Consider the following 14,402-nt stretch of genomic DNA (forward strand, 5'->3'; position numbering starts at 1 on the left):
ATTCATTCTGAGGATGACTTCAATGTATGTATCAAATATTATGGAAATCCATCCAAAAATTTGGTATTGTTCATACAACCCTGATTCCAAAAAAGTTTAAATGTTGAAACTAAAATGTTAATGTAAACAGAATGAAACAATTCACAAACTCTTTGCCTTGTACTCAGTTGAATGCAGTACAAAGACAAGATAATTAATGTTCAAACTGTTAATCTTCACAGATGTTTTGTAAATATACACTCATGTGAGGTAAGAGTCCAAAAGAACAATATTACTCAACTCACAATGCAGGGAATTTAGTGATTTCACCATCTACAATCCATAATATCATTAAAGATTCAGAGAATCCAGAGAACTCTTTACATGTAAGGGGCAAGGCTGAAAACCAGCACTGAATGTCTGTGACCTTTGACCCCTCAGGCAGCACTGCATTAAAAAAACCACATCATTGTATAAAGGATACTACATGAGCTCAGGAACACTTTGGAAAACTGTTGTCAGTAAACACAGTTTGTCTCTGCATCTACAAATAAAAGTTAAGACTCTACCATGCAAAGAGAAAGACATATCAACAACATCCAGAAACACTGCAGACTTCTCTGGACCTGAGCTCATCTGAGATGGACTGACACAAAGAGGAAAAGTGAGCTGTGGTCTGATGAGTCCACATTTCACATTGTTTTCACAAATCATGGATGTCATGTCCTCTGGACTAAAGAGGAAGAGGACCATTCAGATTATTACCAGTGCCAACTTCAAAAGACAGCAGCTGTGATGGTATGAGAGTGTGTTAGTGCCCATGGCATCATGGGTAACTGTCACATCTGTGAAGGCCCCATTAATACCGAAAGGTTCATACAGGTTTTGGAACAACTTATTTCAGCGAGACAATGCCAAGACACACAGTGCACGTGTTCCAACAGCGTGTCTTTGTAGTAGAAGAGTTCAGGTACTAGACTGATCTGCCTGCAGTCCAGACCTGTCTCCCATTGAAAATGTGTGGTGCATTATGAAGCACAAAATACTAAAACAGAGACCCCAGACTGTTGAGCACCTGAAGTCATATATCAAGCAAGAATGAGAAAGAATTTCACTTTCAAATCTTCAACAATTAGTGTCCTTGGTTCCCAACGCTGACTGAGTGTTGTCAAAAGAAAAGCTGGTGTATGACAGTGATAAACATGATCCATCCCAACCTTTTGGAACATGTTTCTGGCATCAACATGAATATATGACCAATATCTTGTCTTTGTGCTGTATTCAGTTGCATAAAAGGTCAAAATTTTGTTTTTATTTACATTTTACACAGCCATCCCAACTCTGTCATTCGGATCCAGGGTTGTATATATTTCAATTAAAAACTAAATTACAATCAAATGATGGCCCTACAGGAAAAGTCAGCAGATTTGAATTCATAAATGTCTGTTGCCATGCCAATTTAATCCATCCAATCCATAAAGTAGATATTTCAGTCTGAACCAAAATGGTGGGCCAGTGTTGCCACTGGTAGATAAAAACGTCAATTTGTGGTTTTAGGAGGAGTTACGTTTTGTTTCTCATTCCTCTTTCTGTAGAGATTATAGAAATGAGATAAGACTTATTACTTAGAAACCTAAGAGGTTTCTCTTTGGACATCTAGGCTTACCACATCCCACATACAATTCCATACTTTAAGAGGAAATTGACTCCAAATGTGCTTATTATAGAGCTCTTTTTGTTTGGTATGTTCTACATTTAACTAATCATTTCCCCATTCTAAAAGCCACTGAGATTTATTATTAAACCCTGCCAAAACATGAAATTTAGAGTACTCAGCTTTCCAGCATTAATATTGATATCCTTTAAGACCCCACTGAGTGTCCATTGACGCAGGACATGATGTGCAGACAGTTACCTGAACCTCTCCGTGCTCAGAGTGACGATCTGTCCGTCTGGCATGGTGTAATACATCTCTCTGCAGGACGGCCCCCCCTGACTCAGCTCAGCTTCATAGTTGAGAGCCACACAGCAGCACTTCTCCTTCATCTCCCTCACGATCTCTAACTCTGCTGTTGTGCGCATGCACACACCTTGTTCCTGCAGGAGCTGCAAGCACAGACAGACAATTCAACTTAGGTGAATAATCAACCTGTAGGTTAATGTTCACCAATCCCTGTTTTCACAGATGAAAAAAATACAGCTTGGAGAAAAGATCCTGGCAAAACTTTTTTCCACCTGTAAAAAACAAAAAGTCAAGGAACTTACTAATAACTAATAGCCAGATTGTGATTCCTGGATAATCTTCTAACTAAGTCGCAGTAGATTCTACTGCTCACAACAAGGTCTGTGGATTATTTTGAGTAACCAGGTCATAATTTATTGACCTTATTGACCTATAGAATATTTCTTTCCTCATTTGCCTCTCAGGGCTTTTGTACTTTTCTCACCACACTATTTTTTTGTTATTAGTGTTAACAGTGAATACCTTTTTAAGATGCATTGTAACATCTACACCAGCCAGAGGGAAGCGCTGCACTGCATGAGACAGACAATATCCCTCAAACACAGGAACACTGTGGCTCACTCCGTCTCCAGAGTCAAACACCACACCTGGAATGAAAAAACATTGAAAGCAATGAAAACATTTCCTTTTGGATCTTTTGCAGAGTAGTTTAAACGTGTCAAGATGAGACAAATCAAGTCCCAGACATTACAAAGTCCTATTAAGTTCTTATAATGAAATGACACATTTCAAATTAATGACTTAATCAAGCATTGATCTGTGAGTCTCTATACAACACAATGCATAAGTGAATACATAAAAAGATAGATCAATAGATCAGATTACCAGTGGATCTCCCTGCTGCGTACAGTGCCAGCACCGCCTGCATGGCCACGTAGGTGAAGGGAACGCTGAAACACTCGAACATGATCTCCACCATGCGCTGACGGTTCTCCACAGGGTTCATGGCCGCCTCGGTCAGCAGGACCGGATGATCCTCTGGATCCACACACAGCTGCTGAAATGTGTGGTGCCAAATCTGAAATCACAACAGACGGTTTAGAATTTAGTAAACGTGACATGAAAATTTACAGTCACTGAGACTGCTCTTTGTCTATAAGTGGCTGATACCCATCAGTTGTTTTGTTATAACAGCTGATACAGCAGTATTAAAGATCAGTTTGATATGAAGCCAAACTCAACCTGTAATGAATTTTACCACTAGGTGTCACAGGCCACTCCCAAATGAAACATAAGAGCCTGTGACTGAGTTGGAACGTGCCTTTATTCTGCCTCGCAAAAGGTGCAAAATGGAGGGTCAGTTTTCAGAGTAGGATCAACGAAACAGGACACTGCCAAGTTACATGTTCACTGATGTTTCTGACCACTTTCTTCAAATTCTGAATGTATTCCACATATTTATCAGTTGTTTTAAGCAGAGAGAGATGAGCTGACACTTTTTACAGGGCTGACACAGACCTGCATGCACTGAGACGTGCAGGAGGAGAGAAATCCTCCCCACAGATCATCAAACTTAACTGTTTATCCAGGAACATATGAAAAGCTTTATGCTATAAATTCATGAGGTTATGAACTCTGCGTGCGATTAGAAAAGAGCAGGCAAACAGAATCAATCATTGACCTGTGTGCTGCTGTGGTTGTTATGTCACACCTCTTTTGGCTCTGCGATGCTGGCTCACTGTGTAAAAGGAGACACTGGGGCAGCTTTATGCCGGCGCTGCTTAGTTCAGTGCAAATACACAAAGCCGGCTTAAAGCCGAGTCTTCGTTAAAATGATACTGTGGGACCTCTGCAGGAATGTGTTGTGAGAAACCCCTAGCCCTTTTTACACAAATGTTTCACAATAAAGCCTTGCTGGGAAATGAAGGGTTTGTGCTTAGTGAAATGATGGATGACTTTTAATTTGAAATGGATACAGGAGGTCTTGTGTTCATCTTAACAGCGTATTGCAGCAACTTAAACCAGGCAAACGCGAGCAGATCCAACAAGGCTTAGAATTTCTTCTGCTACCTCTCTAACACAGAGAACAGATGTGATGATTTACGTTTAAATCAATGATGCTTGGTGCTCAAACGCAGTCACAGTTGAAATGGTTGCAGTTTCTCTGATCAACTTTATGTAAAGATGTCAAACATATTATCATCACCATCCTGTTGCTGCAGTCTATATTCAACGTGATGCAAATTCATAAAACACAGGGTGAGTAATTGATATACAAATCATTTTGAGGCTGAAGTGCTGCATCAGGTTAGTTAGCATGTGACAATGACACCAACTCAGCTAAGAATTGGCTTAGTTTTTTACCTCATCAAATGGTTCCCACGACTAACGACTAGCAAGCATCAATTGTCATCTCCCGATGGCATATTTTTACTGAATATTAGCAGATAATGATCAGCAACTGAACTGAGCATCCCTCATCTAAGAGTGGTCATAAATCATGACCTTACAGTCTTTGAAGAATGCATGGTCCTGTATGTATTAGCATCTAAAAAAAAAAAAAAAAAAGTGTGAACAGTCCAGAACATCACCTCATCAAAACATTTGCTAGGTAGTAGTTGCCTGAAATCCAACCATACTTTTTAAATAGGCAGGAGCAACAACCATATGCATTCCTACTCACCTTTTCCATGTCATCCCAGTTTCGGATGATTCCGTTCTTTATGGGATGCTTCAGAGCCAGGACCCCTCTCATGTGCTGAGCCTCATGTCCAATGTAGGTCTCCCTTTCAAGGTTACTATTCATTATTTCCTGCAAAGGCAAAAGACCAAACCTCTAATCAGAAGGACTGGCTGGATGCAAAGCCACATTACTTCTCACTAGAATGCTTTTATTTTGTAGAGAACAATAAATAATACACTAAGTATGTGCCCTCACCTCATATTTTGGCATCCCAATAATTGTTGGGAATATAATGTTTGGGAGGTCCTGATCTGCAAATCCTGCTTTCATCAAACCAGACCCGGTATCCAGGACTATGGGCGTCTTAAAATCTGACATCTGCAATCATATTCAGAAAAATAAAATTAAACAGCAATGAACAACAGTGCTCGGTGTGCTCACCAGTCTTTATGAACAATCTGGTTCTTAATGTCTTAAGGCTCATTGTCATTTAACTCGTCCACAAGTGATTTCTTTCAGCGACATATTTTAAATGAAGTCATATTCCATATAGTTTCCACATTCAAATTTATTTTAGTCACATTGCACGCGAAGAAACAGTTCTAACACTGCAGGAAATATGTTTTTTGTTTGTTCCCAGAGTGATAATACTGGTATAATTTTTTTTTGTCTGTCAAGTGTCAAGCAAGAGTCAAGATGTGGTTAGCCAAGGAGAAGACTGAAGGGGGGGGGGGGGGTTGGGGGGGTGACACAGCTAGCCTGGCTGTCTAAAGCGAAAAATGTTGTAGTTTAGGGTTGGGCTATTGAACAAATATTTAGCCGATTTTGGGGGCAATAGCGGTCATTTTATTTTGCTAATGTAATGGTCTGCAGACCCACCCAGCCAGACCATGAGCGCTTTGAGTTGGGCGAGGAGTGGGAGGAAAACAGCCTGCAGCCTCTTTTCACGAGGTGAATTAAGATTTTATTTGAGGAAACCAGAGTTGGCTATTGTTGGACAAATGGACAGACTAACAAGGACAATTCTGGTGAGTTTGAATCAAAGTGCATTTTATGAGGAGTAAATGAGCCAGTTAAGCTCATCTGAGCTTAATAAGAGAGAAGCTTCAATTCAGAGGATCTACGGTTGTTTTTCTTTGTTTAAAAAGAAAAATAGGTGTAAGAATAATTAATTTCTTGACACTTTGTGAGTTTATTTTATATATTATTATATATTTATATATAAGTTTATTAGGCATAGTGAATACATGCAGCATAGTGAATGTGCCACTTGCAGACACATTCCGGTTGTGACTCGAGAGGACGGGAGGAGGCAAAGAGGGGGACAAACAAAACTCGAGTCACTGGTTGATAGGCCACATGTTAAAAATTTCCAGTCGGCCATTATCAGCCTAACTGTACTGACTGCTGTAAAAGTCAATCAATGCTTGAGACGAGTCCCTTTCTAACTGACTGCTTTTACCGAAGACCAAAAAGCACTCTGCCAGCTGTTTTAAGGAAACTTTAAAAAGTGGTCAATCCATATATTCCAGTAAGTATTGTACCTCTCTTGTGCTGATGTTGAGCTGGGCCTCAATCCCAGCTGACCCAGACGCGGATATCCTCATGATCCCAGAGCTGTGAACACCATCAGGCCAGTCTTCATTCTGCTCATCTCCTCCACTGGAGTCAAACTCCAGAGGCTGCTCTGGAGACTGCGGGGCTGCTGACTGCTGATGTGGCTGCTCATCTACAGGAGAGGACGTCTGGATCTCCTCTGCTGGCTCTGAATCTTTCTGTAGCAAACATACAGGTACCACTGAGGGACCCTCTTCATCTTTAGTGCTTATTTCAGAGAGGGGCTCTAATGACACCTCACAGTTCTCCAGGAGTGTGCAGTTATTATTGTTATTGTTGCTGTGTTCCTTCACATTTGCGTTGAGAACCAAACTGTGACTGATGTCTGGAGGTACATTTTCTGGAAGTGCATCAGGTGGTTTCTCTAGTAGATCAAGTTGCACAATGTCAGCATCTTGAGGGACTGAAGACAGAGCTGGACTGAGCTCTGTGGAAGGAGGAGTTTCCTGTTCTGCGAAGTCATCGTTCACAGGAAGCAAAGCCTTTCTTGGTTTAGGCACAGGAGGAAGGTGGGATTCTCCACCTGGGTCAAACGCTCCATCATCTGGCCTCATCTCAGGGGTTAAAGAGGCTTCTGGTTTGGTTATGGTAGTGTTTTCACCAGATCTGACAGAGTCTTTCCTTTCGAGACATCCCTGAGGCTGGATTTCCACCTCGTCAGGAGATTCTTTCAAATCAGAGGTAGTTCTATTCAATACTGATGGCTCAGCTTCAGAGTAATCATCTTGACATTGGGAATCTGGAAGCTGAACCAAGTTTTGTGTTGTATCATCTTTGGCAATATCAGGACCCAATACTGCTTCATTATGTTCAGTGTTACAGGCCTCCTGAGCCTGAGGACTGTCATGGTCTAGAAATGTTGAGTGTGTTCTCTGTGATCTGTTAGAGCTACCTGATAAAAGCTCATCACAGAGCGCTCTGTCCTCCTTATTCTCAGTTCTTGCTTTCTCCATTATTGAACATTTCACAATCTTTCTGGCTTTGTCTTTGTGCTTCTTCACTTTACACTCTTTACTCAAATTTTTCTCAAGTTTGGCCACCTCCTGTTTCTCCTTTTCCAGCTGTAACCGAAAAGCCTCCCTCTCTTTGCTCATATTTGATGACTCGTTTGTATCCAAAGGTTTACTCCTGGAGAGTTCCTCATCCTGGTTTTCTTCACAGCAACGCAGCTCGTGGATCTTCAGGTTCTCCTCCATGATCAGCTGATCCAGGATCTGCACTTTTCTTAGCTCCGTCAGCAGGTCCTGCCTGCTGGGGAACACTTCTGGATCTGCTCCTGTGGCAGCTTCATTGTCAGAAGCCTTGGTTTCACTTGCAGATGCGAGAGATCTGGGTTCATCAAGGTCATCAGATTCTGCAGGGAGGAGGTAATCCTCCAGGCCAATAACACCAGCTTCAGCCAGCTCACTGGATGACATCTTAAAAAATAAGCATGAGAAGAGAGAGAATAATGAACAAACGCTGCCTATTTACACAGAGATATTCACTGTAGTTCAATAAAGGTAGATTTGACATTTGAAATATCATTGGACAAAGTTACACGGGTAAATGAAAACTGGATAAAAACCACAGGAGTATCAGTGTAAAAGTCAGAGCACTTGGCAGAGTAGATCCTGGCAGACTTCTTAGTCTGAAACACAGTCCTTAAACTAAGCAACTGCAAGTGCACAATGTTAATAACAGGTATGTTCAGGTATTAAACAGTAGGGCTGGGCTACTGGAAGACTACAACTGTTTGGTGAATGTTTATTTTTGGAATGATTTTTGACATTTTATTTGGCTAATATAATAGCCTGCCTCCACAGAACAAGTAAGAGCTGTCACACAGTGACAGACTCAATAAGCGGCACAGTTAACACCCACTGAGCTGATGAATGATTGAGAGGCAAATATCATAGAGTCAGACTATTGAGTGTGAATAAAATGTGTTTTACAATTAGTTACCAAGACAATTAAAGCTCATCTTAGTTCAGTAAAAGAGAGAAACTTGGATACAGAAGGTGTGCAGTTACATTTTTCTGTTTAATAAGAACAGGTGTAAGAATATTTTCTTTCTTGACTTTTTGTGAGTTTCTTGTTTTGGTATTAGACATAGAGAACGTACATAGCATACATAACAGTGAATTCGCCACTCATTTCTGAGCTGAAACGCACACACCCTAACCTGCACAAATATATTGGTAATCGTTGGTTGTTGGGCTCACATTTCCAAAAGGAAAATGTTAATGCATAAGTGAGTCTACTGTATGAAAGCCTAATATAAAACAGGTCAACAGCATCTTTTCCGCTCCGATAGACGAAAACAATACATGTAACCATGGTAACCATACACATCAAGGACTCAGAATGTTCACACATAAAAACTAAAAATTCAACAAAAAAATCTGACTAAAAATTCACTGACGAGAACTAGACAACTGTCTTTAGGTTTTGTTGTCTAACACCAGACTGAAACTAACACTCCAATAACAACAATAAGAATGAAACTAATCTATATTTTCAACTTTTTAACTACAATAAAAATCTAAATAAAGCACTAATATTAACAGAGCCCAAGGTAATGGATTAGTAACTTTTACCCACTTTTATGAAGGTTTTTCCTTTTATGTTGTTTCATAGTCTAAAAGATCAAAATGAACATCCCCTTGCTGATGAATTCCATTTTTAACATAATCTGATGTCACTGAGGAGATGCTTCAAACATCATGTTTTTTCCATCACCATGTTTAACATACCACAGCGAGCTGGTCCTCACTGTCCCATGGCGACCACTGATTGTGCCTCTCCTCAGACCTCAGCAGAGAGTCCAGCTCCGCCTCCTGAGCCAGAACATTTTCTTCTTTCTGTAGAGCAACACGTTTATTTGATTGCTCAAGTAAGAAAACATACATCACTGGGCTACTGTAGCTCACGATGGGCATCTGATGTTATATTTAACTTTCTATGGACTTAAACACTGGGAATTATTACTAGTTGCAGCCCATCCTTTTATCAAAAGGTGCATTTCTTACCTCTAGTATTTCATCAGCCCTGTCCAGGATCTTCTCCACTTCCCTCAAACCTTCCTGCTCCTTCACATCCCAGTCCTTTAGAGAGAGATCAATCGAGCTGAGGGGAAAAGAAAGCATGAAAAATACAATTTCTTTTAGCCAAATCAATCTTCCAGTATTCTACAAATCAATAGTTGTGACATCCACGTTCAAATAATTACTACCTGTGATTTTATACCATAATAGTAGTTCCTGTAAAGTACAAATGATTAGTGTATGAAAGTAACAGCAAGTATACTATTAGTGTAGTGTATATATGTTCATAAATGATCATCCTATTTAACCATTATCTTTTTTATTATTACTGTCCTGTGTTTTATTACTTGTGTGGAGCATTCTGGCCCAAGTTTTTCATACGACTGTACTTGTATAACTGGTGTGAAAATAAACATCTTGAATCTTCAATCTATAATAGATTGGTTATTGGACATGATGACACCAAACCACCTGAGAAGGAATGCGTGGAAGCATTTTGGATTCAGCACCACAGTTGGACAAAAGATGTGAATAAAGGTGAGGCTGTTTGGGAACATGTAACTTCTTTAACAAGAACAGTTCGCTCGGCACTCAAGTGAGACACTGAAGGCATCATGAAAGAATAGAACCCTAACCCTTAGTTTAGGTCAAAGTGTGAGAGATGCGCTCAAATTTATTTGAATTTGAGCTTTCGGAAAAACGGACAGCACTGACCAAAGTACATATAATTATGAAACAGACACCTTACCTGTCAACAGAATCCTGATTCTGGTCATGGAGGTCATAAGAGTCCCAGAGCAGAGTGGGGAGTCCCTCTGTGGTACACATGGACTTGTCTCTTCCATCTGTGATCGTGCTGGACAGGATTTTGTGAATGGGACTCAGTTCAGGATCCTCCAGACTGCTCTGTGAATGTAGTATCCAGTCCCTGCTGTGTGGTCCTCTGCCCAACACCTCCGTCTGTGTGAGCTGGTCTCGAGACCTGCTGGCTGTAGTGCGGGGGTCTGAGGGATCATGGAAGCGCAGGTCTATCTTCTGCGGTGTCGGGTTAGGTGTGATGGTGACTGTGTACGAGTTCTCCAGATCATCTACAGGCAGGCTGAGCCAGGGGTTACTGGGGAGAGCAGCTGAGCGCCTCACTTTGATCTCAAAGTTGAGCGACTCCACGGTGACTTTAGGGATGATGTGGAGGCTGGCCCTGGAGGAGTTTCCCACAGACCCAAAGTCAAACTCCTCTCTGTGATCCTCAGAATCCGAAACACTCAAGATGTTCTCTTTGTGGATTTGAGGCAGGCTCAAGACAGGTCTCACAGGGTCCCTGCTCCCAGCTAATCTACACAGACCTTCTCCTCCTTCCCTCCCTCCTGAGGCCTCCAGCTGGCTGCTTCCAGCCCCATCGAAGCCAGAGTCAAAAGAGCTGAGGGAGGGGGGTTTGCCCTCAGCTGACGCCAGCCCAGACACTGCAGCTGAAGGAGACGCTCCTTCCTTACCACTGTCACATTTAGAGAGCTCTTCAACATCCTTAGCTGTTCCGTTTGTAGCACTGTCACCAGATGAAGCTTTAACATGGCTCCGCAACAACTCATACTGCCACTGTAAAGCCAGCTGGAGGTGACCCACAGCCACAGGTCCTGATGACATCAGCAGCTTCCTCAGGGTTATGCATCTAAAGAATAAAAAAGATTGCTATAAAACTGGTCATTTAATATCCATCTGCCAAGAATGTGTCACCACAGCACAGCCAGTCTGTTCCCAGTCGACAATTGGTGTAGATGATGTAGTAAACACATTAGAGCTGGGTTGCACCAACAAGGATTCATTTTAAAACCAGATTAAATCATGATTTAACTTAAGCTTGTGTAAAAGGTTGATGCAAGAAAGATTAAGATGAAGAAAGATTCAATTTAAAACTCTGTTTGGTTTTCACTCTAAACATAGATTCAATTTAACTGTTGCACAATTGCGCAATTTAAAATCTGATTCAGTATTAACTTTAAACTTACACTTGAGGAAGTTTAACTTTTACAATAGTTGCTTTTTGAAATGATTATGATGCAGCATCATAGTCTGCCAGTTGCTGCCAGGCAGTGTCTTTTCTTTACTATGCTGTTGTCTCTCTTTTAAATCTGCTATTATTTGGCCATACTGTTCCATTAATTGGGATAACAAGTTTTTCTAAAAGGAGGAGAGAGCAATGCCATCATGAGTAAACTAACTTTATAGCTAACTAGTAAATAATGTCACATTTTATTCACATTTTAGCGAGCTAACAAACAATGTAATGTTTTCAAGCTGGCTAGAAAACAATGTAACGTTTTGTTACATTTTCAGCTAGTTAACATACTAACATTTCAATTTTTAGCTGGCCAATAAACAATGTAACATGTTATCTGTTCAGCTAACTAACAAACACAAACATTTTGTTATCGTTTCAGCTAGCTATCAAATAAACATTTTGTAATTTCTTTAGCTAACTAACAATGTAACTTGTTGTTAACTTCATAGCCAGCTAATAAACAGTGTTATTGTTTTGTTAACTTTTCAGCTAAGTTTTTTTTTTTACTTTTTTGCCATCTAACAAACAGTGTAGTGGTTTGTTAAGGAACACAGAGCAGCTGAAAGATGTCCTTTAATTTTAAAACAATGTTGTTATCAAATGCACATTCCTGTAACAAACTATTGTAAGAAGACAAATTGAAAGACAGCCATCTTTATGACCTGTCTGTGACATGGAACCGTGCTCTCTCACCGCTGAGACATCTGCTTCCCTGCCTGCTGGATCTCCTCATCTGGGATAACATCACACAGATGAGCCAGATCAATCAGTTCCTCCATATCTGGAGGAGGGTTCTTCTTCAGGAAGGTGGACAGTTTGTGCCTCCATGCAGGAATCGTCCCCCAGTTCCTCCTCTGCCTTTGTGTGGTAGCAGTGTGTCCATTCACGCTGGACAGCAGCTCCTGGAGGAAGTTTTCACAGAGGACCAGCCTGTACCAGCTGCTGGCCTGGAAGATGAACAAGAAAACTGGGTCAAGATAAGTATGGATGGCTGCAGCACCTTCAGCATCCTCACTGATTAACTGCCTACTGACCTCAGACCAGAAAACTCAAATGCTTTCACCCCACACACCTCAACCCTTCAGTGCTTACTGTGCTTTAAGTGCTTCATAGAAATAGAAAAGTTCCAAATCATCATGTTAAAAACTGTATGTATATTTAAGAAATTAATTAAAAATGATTCATTAAATGAGACTGCAGTTGAATGATCTAGTTGACTATAGCAGTGATCACTGATGACCACTCATACATTTTCTCTCATGCTGAGAACTTACTTTGTTGTAGTTATGATGGTAGGTGGAAACTGCTCGGAGGGTTTGGATGATGAAGAGCACAGCCGAGTGGAGTTTGTCCTTCAGCCTCTCTAGATCCACAACCCAGCGCTCCCTGCTCTGACTGTCAAAGGGCAGGATCTCTGCTAATGTGTGGATCACATCCTCAGCACAGCGAACGAGTGCCTGGTAGGAAACCGTCGACGATACAAGTGAACGACAGGACTTAACAAAAAATTCAATGTCAGGGAATATGACAGAATGTATGGTAACCTGTGATAGGATACAAGGATGGCTGTGAGTGGGTCTGACTGATACTAGATGTTACGCAAAGTAAAGAAACAGAACACATCAATGAAATCAGTACCATAGCCGGGGTGTGAATGGACACCTCAAACTCTGACACCAGCATCACAGCCTTTGCGGCATCCTTGGCGATCTCTACTTTGTAAGAATGCAGTTTCTCTTGAAGAGTTTGGATCTGCTCTGTGATCTGTAAGCAGAAGGAAACACACTGAGTTCATAGAGGGAGCCTGACATTTTAACCACAGGTATTTAAACCTGGAGTTTGATATAATTGGACCAGACAAAAGGAAAAAAAATGATACGTTGTTCTATTCTAGTTCTAATGGTTTGAAATTCAGGTTTGCAATTCAGGTTTGCAGCTTGAAATAATGCGTAAACTGCATATTTGCAACTATAAGATCCTGTAGTTGATTAATTTGCTTTCACACCACAAATAAACCGCACCAGGGTTAGACAGACAGCTTTCACATGAGTCCCACCAGAGTTTCCTTTAAGCCAAACAAGTTGTGAAAGCAGCCTCAGAACCAAACGGTTGTCCACTGACTCACCTGCAGAGCTTCCTCTCGCAGCTGGAACACCTGCAGCTGGAGACGGGCCTTAGAAAAGGCTTGCTGCCACAGCAGCTCCACTTTTTCCACAGCTGCAGTTATCCTGTCAAGAACAGAAAAGAGCTTAACAGGTGCCATCAGCTATTTATGTTTATTACAACGCATCGTATGCCATTAGTGGTTGCTTAACCAAAACTAGAGGTTGACCAATTTGTGGATTTTTGTGGTAGATTTCTACAGCAAATTTATTAAACTGCAAACTGGATAACTTTTGAATTGAACATCAAATTCAAAGTCAATAAAAAGTTCTGGAAAAAAATCTAGATGGGACCGATTTTGGCTTTCTCAGCTATGATTTGCCCTCACAGTCAGTGTGCCAGTCAACCTTAAAAAGGACCTTTGTCTTTCAACACATGTCCCCTTAACAGTCACTGACAACCAGGTATTTCAACAGGCACCAGCAGACAATTAAAAGACCATCACAGTGTACTCTACAGTCCGTAGAGAATGAGTCCTTTGCTCAACAACAACAATAAAAAACCTCTTCTGATTCCCAGGAAGTTAAGAAAAATACAACTGAATACAACAGTTGTAACACCTTGTGTCTAATAGACAAGTTTAGTGATTTCTCTGACAACTCCAGGGTTACCTCCTGCAGCCAAAGATGTAAGGAGTTCCCTTGTTAAATAGATGATGTGATCATTTTATGCATGATTTCATGCATTTAGAACAAATCAATTTTGGGCCATAAACAATGGTCACATTTGAGTTTCCCTATCATGAAATGTCTGCTATGATGGTTTAGATTAACATTTTTCAACCTACTAAAACCTCACTAATCAAACTCATGTTGGGACTGTTGTGTAGCTCTTGTGCAACACAGGACCGTTGCAACACTGTGGTGTGGTATGCGTGGGAAGTGTTAGTACAGAGGATTAAGATGAAGGCGTTGG

At 40.9% G+C, this 14,402-nt stretch overlaps 1 protein-coding gene across 1 annotated transcript in view; it reads right to left on the reverse strand.

Moving 5' to 3' along the window:
• Nucleotides 1-14,402, reverse strand: part of LOC146313899 (uncharacterized) — a 29,907-nt gene that overhangs the window by 2,857 nt on the left and 12,648 nt on the right. Inside the window, exons 9-21 of the mRNA XM_084737207.1 lie at nt 13,450-13,552; nt 12,963-13,088; nt 12,599-12,781; nt 12,018-12,271; nt 10,017-10,934; nt 9,254-9,350; nt 8,978-9,085; nt 6,170-7,660; nt 4,881-5,003; nt 4,626-4,754; nt 2,828-3,020; nt 2,465-2,589; nt 1,895-2,085 (exon numbers count right to left, since the gene is read on the reverse strand). Coding sequence (XP_084593333.1) covers nt 1,895-2,085; nt 2,465-2,589; nt 2,828-3,020; nt 4,626-4,754; nt 4,881-5,003; nt 6,170-7,660; nt 8,978-9,085; nt 9,254-9,350; nt 10,017-10,934; nt 12,018-12,271; nt 12,599-12,781; nt 12,963-13,088; nt 13,450-13,552 — 4,041 coding nt within the window. The remainder of the gene's footprint in view (nt 1-1,894; nt 2,086-2,464; nt 2,590-2,827; nt 3,021-4,625; nt 4,755-4,880; nt 5,004-6,169; nt 7,661-8,977; nt 9,086-9,253; nt 9,351-10,016; nt 10,935-12,017; nt 12,272-12,598; nt 12,782-12,962; nt 13,089-13,449; nt 13,553-14,402) is intronic.

Source organism: Lutjanus erythropterus, chromosome 15 (genome assembly GCF_056507025.1).
Source record: "Lutjanus erythropterus isolate fLutEry1 chromosome 15, fLutEry1.hap2, whole genome shotgun sequence".
NCBI lineage: Eukaryota > Metazoa > Chordata > Actinopteri > Lutjaniformes > Lutjanidae > Lutjanus > Lutjanus erythropterus.